General features: G+C 40.5%; 1 protein-coding gene across 2 annotated transcripts in view; it reads left to right on the forward strand.

Moving 5' to 3' along the window:
* Positions 1-24,747, forward strand: part of NCEH1 (neutral cholesterol ester hydrolase 1) — a 63,935-nt gene that overhangs the window by 16,472 nt on the left and 22,716 nt on the right. For both annotated transcript variants that reach the window (XR_009494065.1, NM_001123034.1), the window contains exons 2-3: positions 21,354-21,582; positions 24,533-24,602. Coding sequence is in view for 1 of the 2 variants with exons in the window: in NM_001123034.1 (NP_001116506.1) it covers positions 21,354-21,582; positions 24,533-24,602 (299 nt within the window). In the remaining variant the exon portion in view is untranslated. The remainder of the gene's footprint in view (positions 1-21,353; positions 21,583-24,532; positions 24,603-24,747) is intronic.

The raw sequence follows: 24,747 nt of genomic DNA on the forward strand, positions 1-24,747 counted from the left end.
GAATTGGAGCTTCAGCATGAGTCCTTCCAGTGAATATTCAGGGTTGATTTCCTTTAGGATTGACTGGTTTGATCTCCTTGCAGTCCAGGGGGCTCTCAAGAGTCTTCCGGATGCCATGATCTTAGTTTTTTGAATGTTGAGTTTAAAGTAGTTTTTTCACTCTCCTTTTTCGCCCTCATCAAGAGGCTCTTTAGTTACTCTTCACTTTCTGCCATTAGAGTGGTATCATCAGCAATTATACTGAGCACTAATTATGTATCAGGCATAATAATAGACCAAGGGGGACAAAGATGGAGACCTTGAAACTCATAATGACAATACAGCAAGTGTCAAAATTAGAAACTTGAACCAGGTCTTAGAGAGCATTGAGGCAGGAGCAACTGTCTGAGAAGTGAGTTGGACAAGGTGTCACAGAGGAGGGGGACATTTGAGATGGTCACTGAAGGAGGAACTGGAATTTGGTAAAGCAGGAGAAATTCCATTAGAAGATGGAGCCCTGCAGTTCAGCTTTCTGTACCTTTGAGGAAAGTAAATACTACGTGGGCAGGACAGGCAAGTTTTACAGGCAGAGGTGTGTACTGGTCAGTGGTGTGTAGGAATATGAGTAGGTAAAAGGTTGTTTGAGCAGTAGGTAGATGTCAGAGGGTGGAGAATGTAATCTCTATCACAGCCACTGAAATTTTTTTCTCCCTAAAAGCATATTTCCTTTAGTAAATTCGAGGACTGAATTATTTTATATAGCATGAGGTACATAATTATGCTATAAAAATTTAGAAAATAGAAAAATTTACCTACAGTCTCACTGTAACACCATAAAGAAACTTTCATTAAAAAAAAATACTTGACAAGTAAAATATTTTTGCAAAACGCATACAGCTGGTAAGCGGCTAAGAAGGAATTTAGACGTGTTTGTTTTTATTTCAGTCCTTTGGTCTTTGCAATCTGCTATGCTGCCCTTCAAAGGGAAATATAGGAGCTTGTTAACAAAGTTCCTGTTCCTCCAGGTATCTTCCTCTAAGCTTTAATCTAATGATGATGCCTTGCTTGTACTCAGAACTTGTCTAAAATATTTTTTAAGAAATTTCATTTCAAGTCATTTCATGAGGTGCATGTGAATGTCCATCTCATTACTTTATGGTCTCATCTTGTTTATGAATGAAGTGTGATCCTCAGCTTCATCACACGTCTTGTTATCTAGAGGAACTTTGGCTTTACCAGAAATAAAATCCAACTTCAGGGAAAGAGGATTTGCCCCCATTAAGGGTATAAAGGAGTGAACCAAAGTCTCTGAAAGTAGTTGTAAAAAGTATTTTTGGTCAGTTAGATTACATATGTGAACTCCTTACTTCTTTGTAAGGGTTAGATTTACATGCTATGGAAGCTGCTTTGGTTTTCAGTTTGTGTGAGAACTGTCAGCTTCCACTCCTGTTGGAATTATGGGATCTGCATGTCCAGAGCACCTGTGGGTTATCACCAAATGTTTAACACATCTGTCAACTTCAATAATCCTATCTGACTGAGTGTTCTAAACCTTTTTGATATTTGTTGACAAAGCTTCCTAAATCATTCTAATGAAGAAGATTTCTAGCTAACTTTGGGATGCTTCAGAGGGTCCATGAAACATCCCAAAGAGAGATATTACACTAATTAGATTCATTTTGTATACAGAATTATATAGGGAGTATTGTCAAGTGAGTAATAAGTCTCGGGTTATATTGCATGGTGGACTTCCCTTGTGGCTCAGCTGGTAAAGAATCTGCTTGCAATGTGGGAGACCTGGGTTCGATCCCTGGGTTGGGATGATCCCTGGAGAAGGGAATAGCTACCCACTCCAGTACTCTGGCCTGGAGAATTCCATGAACTGTATAGTCCATGGGGTTGCAAAGAGTCAGACATGACTGAGCGACTTTCACTTTCACAACTTCATGGAGAAGGGCCAGTGACCCTTAGCACAGTACTGGGCACCGATCATTGTAACACCCAGTCATAAATAGCTGGATGTCACCTCCTGGCATCCTTGGGATGGGAGGGCCAAGAAGGAGGTAGCATTAAGGCAGTTTGGACCTCCTTTCATACTCATATGTCATATCATATTAGAGTCTCTTAAACATACTTTCCTTTTATCTTCTTACTCTAACCCAATTGTCTCAGAAAAATTAGTTTTTATCCCCCTTTTTTTTTTGTGATCCCTCAAGAATGACCATAATTACTGCTAACAAGACTGTAGTCAAGGAGAAGGAAATCTGTATGGCTTTAAGGGAAAAAGAATTTTTTAATTTGAAGTATAGTTGATTTACAGTATTGTGTTTCAGGTGTACAGCAAAGTGGTTCAGTTATGCATATTTTTTCAGATTATTTTCGATTATAAGTTATTACAAAAAATTAAATATAGTTCCCTGTGTTATATAATAAACCCTTGTTGCTAACCTATTTTTTGTATAGTAGTTTGTGTCTGTTAATCCCATATTCCTATTTTTATCCTTCCCCAACTCCCTTTCTCCTTTGGTAACCATAAATTTGTTTGCTGTGTCTGTGAGTCTGTTTCTGTTTTCTATATACATTTATTTGTATTGTTTTTTAGATTCAATATAAGTGATATATTTGTCTTTGTCTGACTTACTTAGTGTGATATTTTCTAGGTCCATCCATATTGCCAGAGATGGCAATATTTCTTTATTTTTATTGTTGAGTAATATTCCACTGTAGTATATATGTACCACATCTTCTTTAAGGGAAAATAATTTTTAAAAAGAGACAAGTGCATCAGCCTGTACAGTCCTTGGGAGGGTCCATAGCTCTCATTCAGATTCTCCATAATCCCACTGTCACTACTTTCTACTTAAACTACTATGTGTCACTGCAATTTAAAACGTGAAATGAAACCGAAAAAGTCGACGATATCTATTTTTATGCCTTAATTTTGTTATTATTGTCCAAGTTTTGGAATAGGACATTGTATGAAAAAAAAAAGTGATCTGACTGAAACAGCAAGCTTGAGAACTACAGATTGACATGCAGATATGTTATTTTTGGCCCATACTGCTTATTAAACATTTAAAACTTCATTGCCAACACCTAAAATTAAAAATATCTCACACAATAATCTGCACTTCCTACTTTTCTTGAAAAATCAGATCATCTGGTAGCACTGGGCTAGAGTTGCCACATCACACAGTCACCTGGGGAGGCCCACAGCTTCTTCCTTATTCAGGGCATTGTTTTTCCAGTTTGCCACAAACCTCCCCACTTCCTGATGTCTTACATCTGTTTTACTTATTTGTGTGCACTGTCTTGACCCCTGAAGACACGAGTTCATGACCTATTTTCTACAGTTAACACTCATTTAATGTTTCATGTAGTTAACAAATATTTTTAATTTTGCACAAGTGTTCCAAAAGGTTCCCATGCTTGAATGGTTCAGAATCTATGTCTTGGGGAAACAAGACATAATGTACACAGCCAGTAAAATCATACAGATGCATAAACCTAGAGGTGTCAGGAGGCAATAAGTATACATGGGTAATTTTCAAATGGGCAGTGGAGTTAACAAGGGCTGTAAGCTCAGAGAAGGACTGGATCGACCTTGAGAGGGTTAAAATCAAAGATGTGTCTTGAAGAATGCGTCAGAATAACATTGCAGGCAGGCGAGTGAAAGGGGAAAGAGGAAGAAAAGAATATAAAATGTGAACAAAAGCAAGTTGGTAAGAATGAACAGTTAGGGGAACTGTAAGTAGGTCTGAGAGTTTGGTTGGATAAAGGAGCTGTTTAGCAGACTTTGGGCTGCCCCTCATCAGCGAATACTATCTGACATCCATTCTTTAATTCTTCCCATCATTGTCTATTCACTTTACAATTGTTCTGGAAATGCCCATAGCAAAAGTAGCAAGCAGCTTGTGCAAACACTTGGCCCATCTTTCTTTATGCAAAGCATGTTTTCCACTTTTTAAAAACTCCTTCTTTGTGTTATTGCTTCTTAGCTCTCTCTCCCTCAAGAAAAAATGGACAGGAGACCTTGATTTTTAGCCTAGTAAGATCTCTAGCACCAACTAGGAAAACTTGGAGAAAATGAAAAGGAAGTGTGGACAGGAAGTGGGGGTAGTTTGGCAAGCACCAGCAAGTTTTAGGAGAGACCCAGGTTTACCTAACTCTTTCACCTAGAGACTAAAGCCCCTATCTGGAGAGTCACCTTCAAATCGCCTCAAATCGTCAAATGCAGAACATTATGTTCTGCACTTGTTCCTCTAATTCCCTGTAAGCCCTGGGAAGGATCCTTAGGATGGCTTTGCAGGCCTGTGTCCCAGTGTTCAGTGTTGCATAAAGCTGTATAACTGAGGAAACCCAGCACAATCCTATATTGAATGGATGTAGGATAAAAATGAAATAATATGGGACTTTGCTCTTGGTCCAGTGGTTAAGACTCCACATTCCCAATGCAGAGGGCCTGGGTTAGATATCAGTTCAGCTTTGATTGTAAAACAAAGGGGTTGGACTAGGCAATTCTTCCCAAATCAGTTTTTAAGGAAATTTAATAGATATGAAAAAATGAAGGTGGCGCTAGTGGTAAAGAATCCGCCTGCCCATGCAGGAAACGCAAGAGATGGGTTCAATTGCTGGATTGCGAAGATGCTTTGGAGTAAGAAATGGCACCCTACTCTGGTATTCTTGCCTGGAGAATTCCATGGAGAGAGGATCCTGGCAGGCTACAGTCCATGGGGTTGCACTAAGTTGGACACGACTGAGCACAGCATGCAACACAGCACAATAATGTCATAACAAGTTCACATTGTATTTTAATGAAAAACCTGAGCCTTTCTTAAGTCCACCCATGTTTCTAAATGCTTCAGTTGGGTTTTGTTTTGTTTTCTCCTTTGGTTTTCTTTCTCCTCTTCAACCTGTGTCCCTTCTTACTTCTCTGAGTCATCAGACACTTCGGAGGGGAGATCCTGGGCCCATTGTGTTTGTCTTCTTCTTCCTCCTCCCACCTCTTTGTCCCTGAGTCCTCAGCCTCTAAGGTCCATGCCTGTTCCTCCATTTTACCTGTGTTCTAGTGGATCTTGACAAGTAAGAGTTTACAGATGTCATTATGCTTGTTGCCAGAGATTGAAATTCTTTCAAATTTAACTTCTATCTGATCTTGTTGCTTCTGCAGCTTTTTGAGGGGAATGACTCAGCTTTTCAGAGTGAGTCAAGCTCTCACTGAAGTCGTTTTTAGGCTTTGGTACATTCTCTTCTAGGGCCTGAGGCTCCTCTACCAAGTGACCAGCACACTCTCATTCTCCATCATGCACTGGGCATCACGTCACTACCTCCTTCACCATCTGGCTCAGCTCCGAGGGCCCTTAGTTCCCCGAATCTTTGGAGTTAGAGAAGTGGCCAAGGGGAGGGGTGGCTCCTGTGGGGGCCCAGCTGCAGGGAAAGAAACTGGTCCAAGCCTGGGAGGGGCTGGAGGACTGTAAGAGGGCAAGCTTGTGACCGGATCTCCTGCACAAAGGATGCAGGGAAATATAAGCCTCTCCTGTTCAGCAACTTTGAAGCAGCCATCAGGCCTGCTCCGCATCCATTCATCTCTGTGCACTAGCTGCTCGAATATGCAGATGTCTTCAAATGGGTTCCTACCCTCAAAGAGTTGACGGGGAAGCAGGATACAAATCAAACTTCACACTGAGAGAGGAGAGGTGCAGAAACGGAGATACGTTCAAGCTACATGTTGACACGCAGTGTGACACACGGAGTGCAGAGAAATCCGTTCTGTGCCAAGGGTGGAAGGGAAGCAGACTTCAGAGAGGAGGTGTCTTGAAGGATAAGAAAGGGTTCAGGGGAAGGGATCATTCAAGCCTGAAGGAAGCCAGTGTAGGCCAGATGTTCCTCTATGGCTTGTCATTTGCAAGCCCTGCCCTTGGCAGCTCTGTCCCAGGGCTTTCACACATTGCAAAGAAAATCAGTCACAACAAAAACTGCCTGATGAGAGACTGTTGCACACTTTGAATAGAGTGTGTGTGCATGGTAAATCACTTCAGTTATGTCTGTCTCTTTGCGACTTTATGGACTGAAGCCTGTTGGGCTCTTCTGTCCTTGGGATTCTCTAGGCGAGAATACTAGAGTGGGTTGAAATTTTCTTCTCCAGGGGGTCTTCCCAACCCAAGGATCAAACCCACATCTCTGAAGTCTCCTGCACTGGCAGGCGGGCTCTTTACCACCAGCACCACCTGGGAAGTCCTCAAGCACATAGTATCAGTTCAGTTCAGTCGTTCAGTCGTGTCCAACTCTTCGCGACCCCATGAATCACAACATGCCAGGCCTCCCTGTCCATCACCAACTCCTGGAGTTTACCCAAACTCATGTCCATCAGGTCGGTGATGCCATCCAGCCAACTCATCCTCTGTTGTCCCCTTCTCCTGCCCCCAATCCCTCCCAGCACCAGGGTCTTTTCCAGTGAGTCAACTCTTCGCATGTGGTGGCCAAAGTATTGGAGTTTCAGCTTCAACATCAGTCCTACCAATGAACACTCAGGACTGATCTCCTTTAGGATGGACTGGTTGGATCTCCTTGCAGTCCAAGGGACTCTCAAGAGTCTCCTCCAACACCAGAGATCAAAAGCATCAAATCTTTGGCGCTCAGCTTTCTTCACAGTCCAACTCTCACATCCATACATGACCACTGGAAAACCATAGCCTTGACTAGACAGACCTTTGTTGGCAAAGTAATGTCTCTGCTTTTTAATATGCTGTTTAGGTTGGTCATAACTTGCCTTCCAAGGAGTAAGTGTCTTTTAATTTCATGGCTGCAATCACCATCTGCAGTAATTTTGGAGCCCCCCAAAGTAGTCTGACACTGTTTCCACTGTTTCCCCATCTATTTCCTATGAAGTGATGGGACCGGATGCCATGATCTTAGTTTTCTGAATGTTGAGCTTTAAACCAACTTCTTCACTCTCCACTTTCACTTTCATCAAGAGGCTTTTTAGTTCCTCTTCACTTTCTGCATTAAGGGTGGTGTCATCTGCATATCTGAGGTTCTTGATATTTCTCCTGGCAATCTTGAGTCCAGCTCATGCTTCTTCCAGCCCCGTGTTTCTCATGATGTACTCTGCATATAAGTTAAATAAGCAGGGTGACAATATACAGCTTTGACGTACTCCTTTTCCTATTTGGAACCAGTCTGCTGTTCCATGTCCAGTTCTAAATGTTGCTTCCTGACCTGCATATAGGTTTCTCAAGAGGCAGGTCAGGTGGTCTGGTATTCCCATTTCTTTAAGAATTTTCCACAGTCTATTGTGATCCACACACTGAAAGGCTTTGGTATAGTCAATAAAGCAGAAATAGATGTTTTTCTGGAACTCTCTTGCTTTTTCGATGATCCAGCAGATGTTGGCAATTTGGTTCCTCTGCCTTTTCTAAAACCAGCTTGAACATCTGGAAGTTCACAGTTCACGTATTGCTGAAGCCTGGCTTGGAGAATTTTGAACATTACTTTACTAGCGTGTGAGATAAGTGCAATTATGTGGTAGTTTGAGCATTTTTTGGCATTGCCTTTCTTTGGGATTGGAATGAAAACTGACCTTTTCCAGTCCTGTGGTCACTGTTAAGTTTTCCAAATTTGCTGGCATATTGAGTGCAGCAGTTTCCCAGCATCATCTTTCAGGATTTGAAATACCTCAACTGGAATTCCATCACCTCCACTAGCTTTGTTCGTAGTTGACTTCACATTCCTGGATGTCTGGCTCTATAGGCAATTCTAATGTGCAGAATAACTACTTGGAGACATTCCTGGGTCCTACTCCCAGAGGTAAGCCACAAGAATTTGTGTTCAGATGCTGCCAGTCTAGGAAACACCTTTTGTGTAATCTCGGACTAGACAACTTTCCTGATTATGTAATGAGGATAATAGAGATAAGGCACAAAAGAACCAGTTCTCAATCACCTTCTCTTAAAAATAAGTGTATTTAAAAAAAATTTTTATTAGAGTATAGTTGATTCACAATGTTGTGTTAGTTATAGGTGTAAAGCAAAATGAATTAGTTATATATATATATACTTTTGTGTCAGGAAGCTTCCTGTGTGCTGTTTTGGATCTGTCAGGGATTCTCTGTTCCTTATTAATTCCTGAAGGAGAGGCAAGCCTCTCCCAGGACTGAGGAATCCAGGCATTTCCTTCATTAGTGTTTCTATATGGTGATAAGTACCCTCTTCCTTCTTGTGAACCATACGGTAAAAGTGATTGTTTACAACTCTCTCTCTCTTTAATATGGATCGCCTATGTTTTGTAAGTCTGGAATTTTAATCTTTACCTTTGCTGAGAATAACTACCTTGTAAGACAGTATATATGCCCACACCATGTTGATTAAAACACCTTTGCTCCATCAGAGCTCTGGTCCCCGTGTCTTTCTTTTTCTTTCTTTCTTTCTCTTTCTCTCCCTCTCTCTCTTTTTCAGGCTGATTCCCTGGAGTGCAGAGGCTCTCTGAGTTCACTTTCCTGCCCAGGCTTCTAAGACCCTCTCGAGAAGGTGCTCTGCGCCTTCACCCCATTGAGAGGGTGCCTGAGGCCTCCGTGAACAGAGCAAGCCCTGTGCAGGGGCTTTCTTGGCTTTCAGTGTAAACCAAGGAATATCAGCCTCTTTCTCTCCTTTACTTTCTTATTGTTGACTTTGGACCACCAAGTTCCGGTCCATTAAAGGACCTCAACACTTTTGTATTATTGTTAAAGCTGTTGAAGTGTGAGCTGATTAAAACGTCGTTTATTCTCAAAGCATTCCAAAGCAGCTGATAGGGAGGACCATCAGCTTTCCAGCTGAGAAAAACTTCTTTAAATTATTTTTGTTTACAAAAAGAATTCTCTTTGATACAAAAAGTAGAAGGACATACTTTAAAATATAAATTAAATATATTGTGACCTTGCTACCTCTAAGGAACAAAGTTGCCTTAAGGCATTCTATTGATTATTAAGCTTTTTTGTGTATTCCAGCTTCACCCCACTCTATTATAAATAATAGATATCAGTATATTTATGGTAAATAATGTAAGGGATCTTATTTTAGAATTAGCCATCAAAGAATAAGTATAAATTGCTATATTGTGTAAGAGTTCTCTGCTCCATTCCTTCAAATGCAGTTCACAAAGAACCACATTTCCTTGGGGAAAACATAATTTAAACCATAGAGAAGTAACACTTCTTTTCAGGGAAATTGCAGTGCCATCCAAGATATTGGTAGAACTACAGAGCTCCATAAATATCACTGTTGGACTCAAAGATTTGGTTATGTTCATGAACAAGATACGTAAATTAAAAATGCAGTGTGTTAAATGAGACTATATTAGCAAACAGGATATGTCTTATAACTTCTACTGTTTTTATATTATAGTTTGGATTTTGGATCTTTTTTTTTTTTTTAAGTGTATTTTTAAACCAAACAATTTACTAACCTATTGGTGTGCCAAACTCCTTTTGTCTCTTCATTTGGGCTCTATATCTTTTGTTGGGACCAGACTTTCACTTCCCTAGGATTGAAACGGGGGTGGGGGAGGAGGCTCAAGCAAGAGAGGAGGAATAGATGTTCTTTAAATGTATCGTAAAGAGAGATTCAAAGTCATATCATAGACATGGACCATTTTCCTTATGATGGGATATGTAACTTATAAATTTATGTTAGGACAGAAGTACAGTCAGTCCTTAGTTTCTGCTGTTGCTCACCTGGATCAGTTTTCTATCCTTGAAGCTCTGGATGTGGAGGGCCTACTGCACTATGCCGCTTTATATAATGGGCTTGAACACCCACAGATTTTGGTATGTGCTGGAGGTGGTGGTGCTGGAATCAATCCCCTGTGGGTACTGAGGACCACTGTATAGTTATCTCATCTGCTGTACAGATATTTGACTTAGACTTAATAGGTTATGCATTAACCACATTAGATTGTTGTAGCTATGAATCATGAATAAAAGTTTGTAAAGAGTAAATTGTTTCAATTTCCTGAATCTGTTAAATTGAGAAGCCTCTCCTGGGGTAAAAGTAAAACCTCCATCACTGGGGAACACTTATTCTTTCACAACAGCCCTGCCTTCTGCTCTCCTTCCTGAGCCCGGTGGTCCAGCCTGTCTCCTAATGCCTCAGGCCAACAAGTGACTGAGCTGTATTAACTTGAAACTGCTGGCTGTAGAAATTCCAATTGCTTGTAGAGCCATTGGCTTTTGCACTGATGCCAGTTTCCTTAGGCACTGTTTACCTAGGCAAACTAGTCCTGCTACCCAGCCCAGAAGATCTGCTGGCAAAGAGAAGTTGTAGCTGGTAGGGTGAGATAAATTTCATGACCTTCTTGCACTCTCCAGCCTGATTTTAGGCCTTTTTTATTTGTTTAGGTGTTCAAAACCTGTGTGATGGGAGAAACTCAGCTTTAAACAGTGGTTTAGTTGTGATTTTCTTCTGACCTGTAAGTAATAACATTCAGAGGGATAGGGCAATTAGTTGGGCTTTTGGGTTCTAGTACTTTGTCACTTGGAGTTCTTTGATCCTGGGCAAGGCATTTAACGTTTCTAAGCCTGAAACAAACAAACAAAAAATGTAATATCTGCTCTTCCTGTTTCACAGGTTCTTGTGAAATTCAGAAAGTTCAAATGATTATAAACTGTAAAGCAATATACAGAATAATTATTATAAATATTATACTTTATTATGTATTTTGTATTTTATATAGTATCTGTTGAATTATTATAATCACATTCTCAATATACACAAAGAGATCTTAGCTTACTATAGTTAGCATCTGAATCTGGCTCTTCTGACGTGTAGTTAATATCTATAAAAATCATTTGCCTTTTATCTTTTGGGTCTATATGCCATTTAATAAACAGTTTTTCAAAGAGATATCAAATTTTCTTCTCTGCACTTTACATAGAGCAAAAGATTAACTCAACTCCTGCAGTATCTTGTGTAACACACTTGTGAAGTCAGGCAGAGGGCATGAGTGGGCAAGCTCTGTACTGTCTATAGCAGAGGAAGTTTAGGAGGTTTTGTTTAGAAGTTTAATTCTTTTGTGCTGCCTTGAGTCAGCTGCTATTTGGAACACTCAGATGAAAACAAATACTACTTGTCCTGGCAATAAGGGAGGCTTTTTGCAGCTTGTGTAGCCTCATGAAGGACATTTGTTTATGACCATGGACATGGGACACTGGAAAAAAAATTTGATCTCCAAGTCTCAGATCTTGTCTCAAGTTGCTAAAAGGCTTGAGAAAGAAACGTGCTGGTGAGGAAGAGCTGAGAAAAAAGGGGCAGATGGAGGGGCCTCCTCAGCCCAGAGGGTTCATGGCTAGAGCTGCTGATCTTGGGAGAGTCACATATCCATTCCAGGCCTCAGTTTCCCTTTGTGTAATATGGGAAACTTAAGGGTCGTTCCAGATGTAATGTCTTCCAGTTTCATGAAGTAGGTTTGAGAATCAATTGACTAGTGAGTGACAGTTGAGGATGATGGCTGAGGTTTCCAGAGCCAGAGTGGGTTCCAGTCCAGGCCCCCACTTCATGCCTATGTGACACCTTTCATGGACCACTTGTGGCCTGAGACTTCACGTGAAGAAGAGTGATTTGTTGTTGTTTAGTTGCTAAGTTATGTCTGACTCTTCGTGACTCCATTTGCCTGTGTGCAAATGTCAATATGTATGAGCTGTTATCCCCCTCAAATTTAGAGGACTTTTGGAGCTAAGCAAGTACTTTGGCAATACAGAAATTATCTTCTGTGCAATAGTGAAAAGTAAACAAACATGTTTAGGCACTGGAAAGAGACCAGCTTCTCCTTTTTGTGCTCTCCCAGCTTGAACTGCAATGAGAGAACAAACTGAAGGCTTTAGGGAGAAGGGGTTAGGGTGTCAGATGCCTCTGAGTTCTTGCCTTTCTCTCTTCTAGGTTATCTTATCAGTGAGTGGTGGTGAGGTTTTCATCAGGTTTGTTTTGTAGCTTATAAGAAAATCTTAGATGGAGGAATGAACAAATAAGAAATGTAATAGAGCAGTCTCATCAGAGAACCCTACTGTTATTAATACATAATTATATTTGTGCTTCACAGGTTGGCTTAATAATTCCCTCCAGTGCTTTGCTAGAACTCTTTTAGTCCATGCCTATTCTCAGAGTATGGTCCAGAAGGTTTATTTTATGAATGCTGACTAAAGGAAAAAAGGGAGAAAGGACAACTATAGGAAGGTTCCTTAACCAGATGAAAGTGAAAGTCACTCAGTCATGTCCAACTCTTTGCGATCCCATAGACTGTACAGTCCATGGAATGCTCTAGGCCACCATCATTTATAGGGCCAGTGGACAGGAAAGGAAGGAAAAAAAATCAATAAAATATCCAAAAGAGAAAAAGGAGGAATTAATTATTAATGTGGCAAGAGACTGGTGAAATATAGAAGGAAGAAAGCTTCAAGAAAGAACAAGTTTTTTAATACCTGCAGAAGCCAAATATGTCATTGATGTGGGCAGTAGGGTCATGATATCATTGGTGAACCTATTGGGTTCCATCCCTGGTTCAGGGAGATCCCCTGGAGGAGGAAATGGCAACCCTCTCTAGTATTTTTGCCTGGAAAATCCCAAAGACAGAGGAGCCTGGCAGGCTATAGTCTCAGGGATTCCAAAGAGTCAGACACAACTGAACAACTGTGCATGCATGCACCATATGGCCTAGAGCCTCCCAACAGAGCCCGTCCTTTCATCAGAGTTGGATTGGATTAGAGATCTCCAACCCTCAGTAAATAAAAGGACGTTTTTATCCTTGTAATCTAGGCGACAGTAGGAAAGAGGACTTCAATATATTTTCCTTACTAGAGGAGGAGGATGCTGAACATTTGTAAAGCAAAGTAAAGGTGATGGGCAGAAGGCACAAGTGTAGAACACGTGCTCCACAACCACAAACATCTGTGTGCCTTTTCCCACCCTTCTCTCCTTGTCCAGCCTACTGATCACTCACTCAGTTCAGTTCAGTTCAGTTGCTCAGTCGTGTCCGACTCTTTGTGACCCCATGAATCGCAGCACACCAGGCCTCCCTGTCCATCACCAAATTCTGGAGTTTACCCAAACTCCTGTCCATTGAGTTGGTGATGCCATCCAGCCATCTCATTCTCTGTCGTCCCTTTCTCCTTCTGCCCCCAATCCCTCCCAGCATCAGGGTCTTTTCCAATGAGTCAACTCTTTGCATGAGGTGGCCAAAGTACTGGAGTTTCAGCTTCAGCATCAGTCCTTCCAATGAACATCCAGGACTGACCTCCTTCAGAATGGACTGGTTGGATCTACTTGCAGTCCAAGGGACTCTCAAGAGTCTTCTCCAACACCACAGTTCAAAAGCATCACTTCTTCGGCGCTCAGTTTTCTTCACAGTCCAACTCTCACATCCATACATGACCACTGGAAAAACCATAGCCTTGACTATACGGATCTTTGTTGGCAAAGTAATGTCTCTATTAAACTCTGTTTAATCAGCTGATACTGCCTCCAGGCAACCAGATGAGAGATTCTCTTTTCTTGAAGTCTAGTTATATGGTTGCAAAGAGTCGAACATGACTGAGTGACTGAACTGAACTGAACTGAACTGAGTTATACATATCTTTGTCCTTTAAGTCATGTATCTCTATTTTTTAAGTTTCTGCATCATATCATAAGCTGATAATGGTGCTATAATTCTTAGTATCACTTAGCCTGGACTGACACTTTTGCTGCTTGGTTTGAGCAATCATGATCATGGGAATTCTCTGCAGGTTGGAACAGAAGGCATTAGAAGATCTTGAAATACCCAGGAGGTTGGCAATCATTAGATCTCTTAAGGGAGCAGTAGTCAGAGGGCAGAGCTGGCAGTGATGAGACTATTGAAATAATTGGATTATGCCTCCACAGTGTGCCCAAAACTTCTCCTGGCTAGGAAAAGCATAGTTTCCTCCTTGGTCTATTTCCTTGTCACTGTGTTTTGTTTCTTTGCTAGATCTCTTGAGTCTTACAATTGTCTGCGTTATTAGCAGATACCTGTGAGCTCTTCCTCCAGGCCTTGCCTCCTTGAATCTCTGACTCTGTCTTTTATACCTGTCTACCTAGATGTTCTTTTATACCTGTCTACCTAGATGTCCTTTAAATGGAATAATTTTAAAACGGAATTTTCTTACCTTTCCTGATTGTTCTTCTGCCTGTATTCTGTGTTTCTCATACCCTAAGTGAAGACTTCCAGGGCCTTTCAGTCCTTTGCCTGTGTCCTACCAGCCTGCTTCCTGATGCCATATCTTACTCTGTGTGCAGTTACCAAGGTGCATCAACTGCCTCAGTGATACCTCTTGAATGTATTCCCTCCCTTATATTCTCCTGGGGCAGACCTTCATTTTCTTCCTGTCAACAGTTGCCAAATGCTATGGCTGTGGTCCTCTAGTCTCCTCTCGCCAATCTACTGTGTGCACCTCAGCTGCATCATTTTGCCCAAAATATAGTCTCATTAAAAAGAGTGTCCAAAATCCTTTCTGTTTAACCATTAACAACTAAGAGCATTTCACCTGCCACCATTTTTCCAGCTGCACCTTTAGTCAGACTGCATCATCTTCTACATTGGAAGTTGCAGCTGGTGGTTTAGTCCAGATTTGGCCTGCAGGCAAGTTTTGTTTGGTCTGCAACTTTAAAAAAAATGATCTGAATCAATGATTTAAAATCAGAGGATTTCCCTTAAAAGCTAAAGTCAGAGAAAGTTTAGTTAACTTTGAAAGCTTAAAGACAGATGGAAATTTGCAGCAGTCAGTCAAGATTTGAATTCTTAACTGCCTAAGTTCTGAGTCCATCTTTCACCTATCTTTGTATTGCTGTCACATATAGCAGAATCTTTACATGTACTCTGTGCGTGCATGCTCAGTCCTCAGTGGTGTCCAACTCTTTGCAACCTCAAGGACTATAGCCCACCAGTCTCCTCGGTCCATGGAATTTTCCCGGCAAGAATACTGGAGTGGGTTACCATTTTCTACTCCAGGGAATCTTTCTGACCCAGGGAAGCAGATTGGCAAGCAGATTCTTTATCACTGCGCCACCTGGGAAGTCCTTACACATACTAGTCAGGGCCTGTTTAATACCTGTTGAATTATTGTTACCTGACTTTTGGTAGTTTCTTGACACAAACATTGAAGTTGTTTGTAGAAAAAAAGTACTGCGTTAGTGAGTCACAGGTGATCTGTACAGTGTTTAAAAGTGCAGGTCATGTAATTTGCACACCGATAGAAATAAATAAATATGCATTTTAAAGTATACTCAGATTTTACAATGTTTAAAAAATGTGACCAGACTATGGCTGATTCTTGTTGATGTATGACAGAAAAACACAAAATTCTGTAAAGCAATTATCCTTCAATCAAAAAATAAAAAAAAAAAAATGTGACTGGGACTTCCCTGGTGCTCCAGTGGTTAAGAATCCACCTTCAGTGCAGGGGACATGGGTTCTATCCTTGAGGGGGTGACTAAGCTCCCACATACCGTGAGACAACTAAACCCATGCACCATAACTACTGAGCCTGTAGGCCACAACTAGAGAGAAGCCCAGGTGCCCCGGAGAAGAACCCATGTGCCACAGCTGAAGATCCCCAAGTGCTGCATCTAAGACCTGAAGCAGTCAAAATAAATACATTTTCTTTTAAATGTGACTTTATGGTCATGCAGATAAGTTTGTTCTATGAAATTGTTGTCCTATAACAGGCAGGAAAAAGGCAGAATCTGGAGAGGAGAATTAGAAAACTGCTTGACAGGATGAAATGGCCATCAACAGGAAAAGTTGGAGAACCACTTGTGTGGAATACCAACTTTTGAATGTGAGAAGTGAAGTAGGTAGTGAGTTATAATAGATGCTCCAGGTATCTAATGTGGTTGGTTTGTGTTGAAAGTTGATCACACACTGAGTTATTGATGTGTGTGGAGTGTACTAGGACTTTCCCCCACCTCTCCCTCCCACTTTGACATGAGCATACAAGTGAACTTTTTAGAGATAACAATTTTACATCTTTTTAACCTGTAATAATTTCAGGTAATCATTGTGGTCCTAATAACAAATTATGTAATGGGAAAAAAACGATCATCTCAGTTTCCCTGGAAACATGGGGCTGTCTATCCCTGGACCCACATTTCATCATGCAGGATTTTCCAGATCAGTGATGTGACAGTAACAATAGAAGGCTTAGTAAAAGCCAGGTACTATTCTAGTACCTGTTTTTACTTTTTTAAGCATCACAACAATCTTTTCAACCAATTAGTATTATTATTTCTGTTTTATATATGAGAAATTGAAGCACAGAGAGGATGAGTAACTTTCCTGAGATCCCACTGCTGGCAGTTGGGGAAGCTGAGCCTTTAACCCAGGCATCACTGTGGAGTCTATGCTACTGACTTTGGTGTTTGACATGACTCTTGTTATTGTTCAGTCTCTAAGTCATGTCTGACTCTGCAACTCCATGGACTACAGCATGCCAGGTTTCCCTGTCCTTTACTATCTCCTGAAGTTTTTTCAAATTCATGTCCATTGAGTGATGCCATCCGACCATTTTCACCCTCTGCTGCCTTCTTCTTTTGCCCTCAGTCTTTCTCATTATCAGGGTCTTTTCTAGTGAGTTGACTGCATCAGGTGGCCAAAGTACTGGAGCTTCAGTATCAGTCCTTCCAATGAATATTCAGGGTTGATTTCCTTTAGGTTTGACTGGTTGGTTTTCCTTGCAGTCCAAGGATCTCAGCAGTCTTCTCCAACACCACAATTCAAAAGCATCATTCAGCCTTCTTTATGGTCCAGCTTTCACATCTGTACTTGACTACTGCAAAAGCCATAGCTCTGACTATATGGACCTTTGTCAGCAAAGTGATGTCTTTGCTTTTTAATATACTGTCTAGGTTTGTCATGGTTTTTCTTCCAAGGAGCAAGCGTCTTTTAATTTCATGGCTGAAGTCACTGTCAGCAGTGTTTTTGGACCCCTCGGAAATAAAACCTGACACTGACATGCCTCTTACATTGAGCCTTTATTGCCATGCTCTGCATGCCTCCACTTCCCTTGATTACATTTTCTTCCCATAGGCATTTGTCAAACACTTTCACATCTTGGTTTCCTATCCTTTTCCTTACTGTTCGCACTTCATCTTGTGTGTGTGTACACTCAATCATGTCTGACTATTTGCTCCCTATGGACTGGGGCCTGCCAGGCTCCTCTGTCCATGGGATTGTCTCAGGCAAGAATGTTTAGTGGGTTGCCATTTCGTTCTCCAGGGGATCTTCCCGACCCAAGGATTAAACCCAAATCTCCTGCATTGGCAGGTGGATTCTTTACCACTGAGCCACCTGGGAAGCCCCTTCATCTTCTATTAAGGCACAATTCAAAATAGATGCCTTACTGAATTTCATCTCATCAAGAAGAGGCACAAGTAATTCCTTCCTTCTCTGGGCTTGTGCAACCCTTTATCTAGGTTTCTCTTACTAAACTTGTATTACTTAACTAACTAACATCAGCTATTCATTTACAGTTCTTGGTTCTCTTCTATTTCTCTAAGCTCCAGAAGATTGTCTTTTTCTCCCCCTTAAGTTTCCCTGTCCATTGAATATATTTTCTTATTTGAATGATAAATGAATTAGCAGAGAACAATCCCATTCATAAACACAAAAATGAACAGAGTATAATTTAAGCAGAGTATAGTTTTTGCTTGACTTCCTTTCATTTTGCTTGTCCTATGACCTTTGGTCGTCAGACCCAGTAGGGAACCCGTGGCCAACCTATTTTGTATAACTGGTTCTAGTAAGGTGTAATGAGTATCTCCACCTCCTCAGGCAGAATTCCCTTCTAGATCCTGGAATAGTTATGGGGCAAGTTTTAAGACATCTAGCATTGCCTTAGGGTACTTAAGCCAGCCAAGACTGGGTCAATTCACAACCCATTAAACTCTTAACGCTTGGAATGCTTCTTTGTGCTACTGGAGTTTTCTGGCTACTTCTAAAAAGGTTTCAGGAAACAACAACTTGAGAATGTCTCTTGGGTGGATCTGAATCTCATTTCATGAACTCAATGCAAGAAGTATAACTTGATCTATATTTCAAGCCTTTATTCTTTAGGTAGAACTTAATTCCAATGAATTTAGGTATTCCTCCATCACTGTTTTCTTTCAGGTTTTGGGGTGTTTTATATGTTGAGACATAATACTTTGGGTGGTGGGGGGAGGCATTTGGGTACACATCCTTAGCCCACATTCCTGTTCCACCTGGTCCTTGGTGTTTGGTTCCTACAAGTTGCCCTGGGATATCCTTTGTTCTTACTTATGAGAGCCTTTCAGATCTATTAGTGCTCTCTTCTATTCCTGTTGGACCCTTGAGAATGCATCATGGGCCGGGGATAATGGAGTTGTCTCAGAAACGTCTGCAAGACATTCATGCAACCTTGCTATTTTTGTGCCTTTGGGGCACATGGAATTCTTCTGCTGCTCCTGCACCATCTGGAGCCCAAGGAGCTCTCTGAGGTCATTTGAGGCACCACCTTCCTAGACATATCCTGAAGTCAGTCTTCCCGAGAGTCTTGCCTTTTTCCAGGGTTCTGTCTTGGGCATGAGACACATGTCTATTGCTCTCAGATTCCATAGACATATCTGAGGGTTGCTGTGTCCCAAGATTCTTTTTTCGTTGAATCTCAGATATCAATCCTTACATTCCTCATTTCATCTCCAATACTTTCTCCTTCCATCTGCCACCACCTAGTTTGGAGATTCACTTTCTGTTCAGGCGACTTCTTATTCATCATGCAGTCTTCTAAATTGATGTGTTTTTTGTTTCAATTTTCCAAAGGATGTAGGCTTTTGAAAATTAAAAGCAGGAAAATACTCCTGTTTCTTTGCTATTTGTTCTCATATCCCTTCCTTGAGGTAACAACTACAGAAAGGCTTGGCTACTGATTTTATTTGCCAGACAGTAGGGATAGGAGGGGAGCAGTGAGAAAAGCTAAGGAAAGCAATTGATATTAGGGGGAAACGTTGCATACCATTCACAGTTTTATCATGCCACACAATATCACATACACATGAGAATGTCATCCTATCCTGGATAGTTTTCAGAGCAGCTTCCTGTGCGCACACTGTTCTCAACAAGCATCTCTAGGGTAATTCTGTATGTCCTGCAGCCCTCTCATAGTTCCTGGAATCCAGCTTCTATACTGGTTAATCTCTAAGCTTCTTTTCTCTCTTCCTCAGAAGGAGGAAAATAATAGAACTGTAGCCAGAATTCAACAACCTCTCCTTACACTGTAGGCACTCAGGCAGTGATAACTATTATTAATAATAGTAATAATAAATTGGTTAATGACAGATTACTGTTTGATTATCTCTATTTTCAAATTTTGAAACAAACTCACTATTATCTGTAGGATAATGATTTTTCATTCTCAAATTTATCAATGAATTCCAAATATTAGCACAATTTTTACACCCATCTAGCCTAAGATGCATCTACTTACCTTTTTCTCCTTCATAAACAAACTGTCCCTTCTCCAATGAGCACTTTTGTCCCTTGTCGATGTTGTGAACAATGCAGATAGTTGTTCAGAAACCCCATTTAATGTCAGTGATCATAAGCTAATACAGTAGAAGTGCTTTAGGAAAGGTATGGGCAGATTGAGGTAAGTCTGCATGCAATCAGAGCATGCAATACATAAGGGAAACCAGGGGTGGATTCTATGTAAAATGAATAATCTACTGTAATCTGTTTTGTAAAGACAGTTCACTTGTTTTACAGCTTTCCTTTAGTGAAGAAACTCATATAATTTGTTTTAAATATTTAATAAAGTCTTCATTTAGCTAAAAGCAAAAAATGTAGTCCATAAAGTAACTGAGGCAAGCCTGCCATTTCTTTCTTCATATTTTATTGTTTCATGCCTATTGAGCAACTTTGGCTGTGAGAAATAGAATTGATCTTGTGTGTTCTCTGTTAATTCACAAGGGTTTATCATGTGAAGTCTAGAAATCTTAGTGAATACAGAGATTCTCAACTAGGTCCCAGTGAATCTCCGCATTCCCCCATTAGACTGATGTGTTACCACAAAACTCAAATGATGATTACCTCTTCCTAGTTTGCCAAAGACTTTAAACCTTTAATCTTATGATTAGACTCCTCTGTATATGTGTGTGTGTGCACAAACACATTTATTTGTTTCATATCAAGAACAGTAAAAGTTGTTTTAACTTTTTCAATAAATTGGTCGATACACACTGAAATTGAGTTATTTTATTAATATTCATTTGCTTTGCTGTTGCATATATTGGCAGCCAATAGATATTAATGGAATTGCTGGAAAAACTGTTCATGGTTAGATAAATCGCTTCTGGTTCTTGCTTTTCATGAACACTGGCTAATTGTTCTATAATGCAGTCTTTCCAGCTCTTTTCATGGCAGGGCATATGTATACAGTAATAATATTTTATATGAGACAGTGGGGTAAACGGCTCAGGAACTTGGCTGCCCAGGGACAGAGAGGATCAGTGTCATAGCACATCTGTGTCCTCTTCAAGGCATAACAGTGTGCTCTATGCATGTGCTGGGAAGCTGTATTATGGTGTATTGCAGACTACATATAGCTCTTATTTCTACTCATGACATTGTCTTCTTGATCTTATGATGGCATTAAATATTTCACTAATCATCAGTGTTCTGTTTCATATTCTACAGAAGCACACTGTTAAATCTTCAGCTGCTCCCCTTCAAGGTTTGAGAGCCACTAGGAGATAAAGTTGGGATCTTCCCTGGTGGCTCAGACAGTAAAGCGTATGCCTACAATGTGAGAAACCTGGGTTCGATCCCTGGGTCAGGAAGATCCCCTGGAGAAGGAAATGGCAAACCACTCCAGTACTCTTGCCTGGGAAATCCCATGGACAGAGGAGCCTGGTAGGCTACAGTCCATGGGGTCGCAAAGAGTCTTTTATGTGTATTCAAATAAAGTATTCTTCCTTCACTCCTAGTATGTTATTGGAAATGTGATGTGCTAATTTAGGGTGAGGAAAGGGACTAAAAACTGGAATTCACAGTTCCCAGGTTTGAGTTGCAGAACTTCCAATTAACCAGCAAGATGGGCACATTCAGCTAATTCCTAAGCCTACTTCATAAAACAAGACTAGTGACATATTTCCCACTCAGAGATTATCTGAAGATCAAAGAAGATCTCATATAAGAAAATACTCTGCAAGCTCAAGGAAAGAAAGATAGATACATTGTGTTATTTTATTGAAAGTGGCCAGTGAGTCCTCAAGCATAGTGGCAATTGCATGTAAGAATTCAAATGCTGAGGGTTGGTGAGTTTGGCTCAGGTGACAACAAAGCTGACGCACGCTCTCCTTCATCCTCCCCTCATCCTCCAGAGCAACCTGATACACTTCCTGGGCCTCAGCCATCATCTGCTTGCGCTGAACTTCATCATCGTTTCTTTTGGCAAGAAAAGCGCATGGTCGTCTGCTCAGGTGAAGGTGACCGACACTGACTTTGATGGTGTGGAAGTCAGAGTGTTTGAAGGCCCTCCAAAACCAGAAGAGCCTCTGAAACGCAGCATTGTTTACATCCATGGAGGAGGCTGGGCCTTGGCAAGCGCAAGTATGTCCTCACCTTTACGCTGTTTGGGGTTGTGGCCGGCCCTGGCAGAGATGTATGACTGGGTTGACTTTCTTACTGGGTGAGGAGAAGGGGACCACTGGACTTCGACCCCCTGGCAGTCCCAGTCATCCCTACCATCCAAGCAAAGTTATTCATAGCACCCCCTCCTCCCCACTTTCCATTCTTGAAAGGATCCTGGTTTGGATGATTAATTATATAGCTACCCTACACCAAGAGTTTTGCCTGTTTGTTAATTCAGGCAGACTGTTTTGAAAATATTTCCTGTAATCTAAATCATACACTAACTTATTGTGAAGTAGTGAGGCTGCTTTCTATACCCAAACAAGGTAAAGTTGGGCCAGAATATGAGGCAGGTATCTGTAGCTCTAGACCAACTTGTGTTCTGAAGACATCTTTCTATGAAATAGAACAAGGATTTCTGTGTGTACATGTTAATTCATCAACATTTCATCTGCTTATGAAACCAAAGATGAAAATATAAAACGTATGCCCCAGTTAAAGGGATAATGACCTTGAAAAGTTCAAGAACATTCTTTTTAGCATTGGATAACTTTCATGAGCAGAATACACATTAAAAATCGCAGGCAGCCAAGTGGAGCAGCCAGTGAAAAGCATATTAAGGAGGACAGATAAGGGCCTTACCTCTGCTCATAATTATTACGGAGCTACTTTCTCATCTTCAGCCCAGAAATTATTTTCATCCATTAAGTTTAAAGGCTATGGTGGGACTTCCTTGGTGGTCCAGTAGCTAAGACTCCGCACTGCCAATACAGGGCGCCTGGCTTCAGGGAACTACATCCCACATGCTGCAACATGCCACACTTAAAATCCAGTGCAGCCAAATAAATAAATGTTGTTGTTTTTAGTCACTCGGTCATGTCCAGCTCTTTGCAACTCCGTGAACTGTGGCCCACGAGGCTTCTGTGTCCAAGGAATTCCAGACCAGAATACTGGAGTGGGTTGCCATACCCTTCTCCAGGGGGTCTTCCTGACCCAGGGATTGAGCCTGGGTTACTTCCTTTGCAGGCAGATTCTTTACTGGCTGAGCCACCAAGGAAATGAAATAAATAAATAACAGTAAATTAAAAAAAAAAAAAAAAAGGCAAAGGCAACTTGTTCTGGTTTGTCTTAAAAAAAAAAAAAAAGGCAAAGGCCAAAAAGTGTAACTTTCTCTAGTAATCTCATTTCATTTAACTCCATATTCATCACTTATTCTTTTATTCTTTTATGAATAAAAGAATATTTTTTCATATTTCCAACAGATGATTACTGAATAAAAGAATATTTTTTCATATTTCCAACAGATGATTACTGAATATGTAGGTCTGCCCAGGGCTGAGAGGTTTCCTGGGTTATAGGACTTTGGGTATAGAACCTCTAACAGTTGTGTGCAAACCTGGACCTTTGGTCACTCTAATGTGTGCTAGATGATGGGAATACAAAAATGAGTAAAACAGAGTCTCTGCCCTAGAAAGGATAGCATCTGTAGCATTGGACGCTTGCCAGGAGAGACAGTACACCAGAGGCCAGGATGTGGAAGTGCCAGGAATGGTATGGATTATGAGTCAGCCTAGCCTTTTCCACACAATTTTGACTCATCAGTCCCGTCAGAGAGGAAAGCCTCAGTCTGGAGGAGATATGCAACTGTTTATGTAGTTATTGAACTTCTGGTTCTAATACTGCCTTGGAAAGTCTATAAATAAGGTATTCTGTGGCTTTCTGTTGAGACAATCTAGCACTTAATGTAAGAATATTAATATATCCAAAGAACAAGGGATTAAAGTGTTACATATTAAAATATGTAAAAACTTTTGGATTCTCTTTCTAAGAAATGCTAAGACTTCCTAAAACTCTATTTGTTGTATGTTGGTTTAAACGGAATACCATAGTTTTCAAGTTGGCGACTTTTCTGAATCACAGCAAATGAGGGTATTAAAAGAAAAATGTTGGGGTTCTAAGGAGGAACTGCTTATTCACTATGATTTTTAGAAAGGCATATCTCTTTGAAGAATTACAAAATCAGAATGAATCTAATGTAATTTTTTAATATAAATTTATTTATTTTAATTGGAGGTTAATTACTTTACAATATTGTATTGGTTTTGCCATACATCAACATGAATTTGCAACAGGTATACACGTGTTCCGCATCCTGAACCCCCTTCCCTCCTCCCTCCCCATACCATCCCTCTGGGTCGTCTAAGTGCACCAGCCCCAAGCATCCAGTATCATGCATTGAGCCTGGACTGGCGATTCGTTTCATATATGATATTATACATGTTTCAATGCCATTCTCCCAAATCTTCCCACCCTCTTCCTCTCCCACAGGGTCCAAAAGACTGTTTTATACATCTGTGTCTCTTTTGCTGTCTCGCATACAGGGTTATCATTACCACCTTTCTAAATTCCATATATATGTGTTAGTATACTGTATTGGTGTTTTTCTTTCTGGCTTACTTCACTCTGTATAATAGGCTCCAGTTTCATCCACCTCATTAGAACTGATTCAAATGTATTCTTTTTAATGGCTGAGTAATAGCCCATTGTGTATATGTGCCACAGCTTTCTTATCCATTCATCTGCTGACGGACATCTAGGTTGCTTCCATGTCCTGGCTATTGTAAACAGTGCTGTGATGATCTAATGTACTTTATATAGACGATTATGAAAGAAATTTTTAGTTAACAACACATTTGAAGGTAATCTTGTATGGCTTTCCTGTTATTTATAGCAATTGCATTTTATCAGAAACCAGGTTAATTCTTTTGCATTTGTACTTGTAACTCTGTTAATGAGATGTATGTTCACATTTACTTTTTATTATTCTTACCATTAATAACTCAAGTCTGAGTCAGTTAGCAGAATTTAAGAATGGACAGTATTAAATAGACTGCATTATAGTGAGTGATTGCTCTCTTGTCTCTTTTAGAAATCAGGTATTATGATGAACTGTGCACAACCATGGCTGAGGAATTGAATGCTGTCATTGTCTCCATTGAGTAAGTAATTAATAATTGTCATACAAGGAAATTTAACAAAGGATCCTAAGTAACTATTTAGTTACTTTATTTTATAAGTAATAAAATGTAAAATTAAAGTCCAGAGAGGTGAACTGATCTTCCTGAGGTCACAAAAAATGATTTC

This window comes from Bos taurus, chromosome 1 (assembly GCF_002263795.3).
Source record: "Bos taurus isolate L1 Dominette 01449 registration number 42190680 breed Hereford chromosome 1, ARS-UCD2.0, whole genome shotgun sequence".
Classification (NCBI taxonomy): domain Eukaryota; kingdom Metazoa; phylum Chordata; class Mammalia; order Artiodactyla; family Bovidae; genus Bos; species Bos taurus.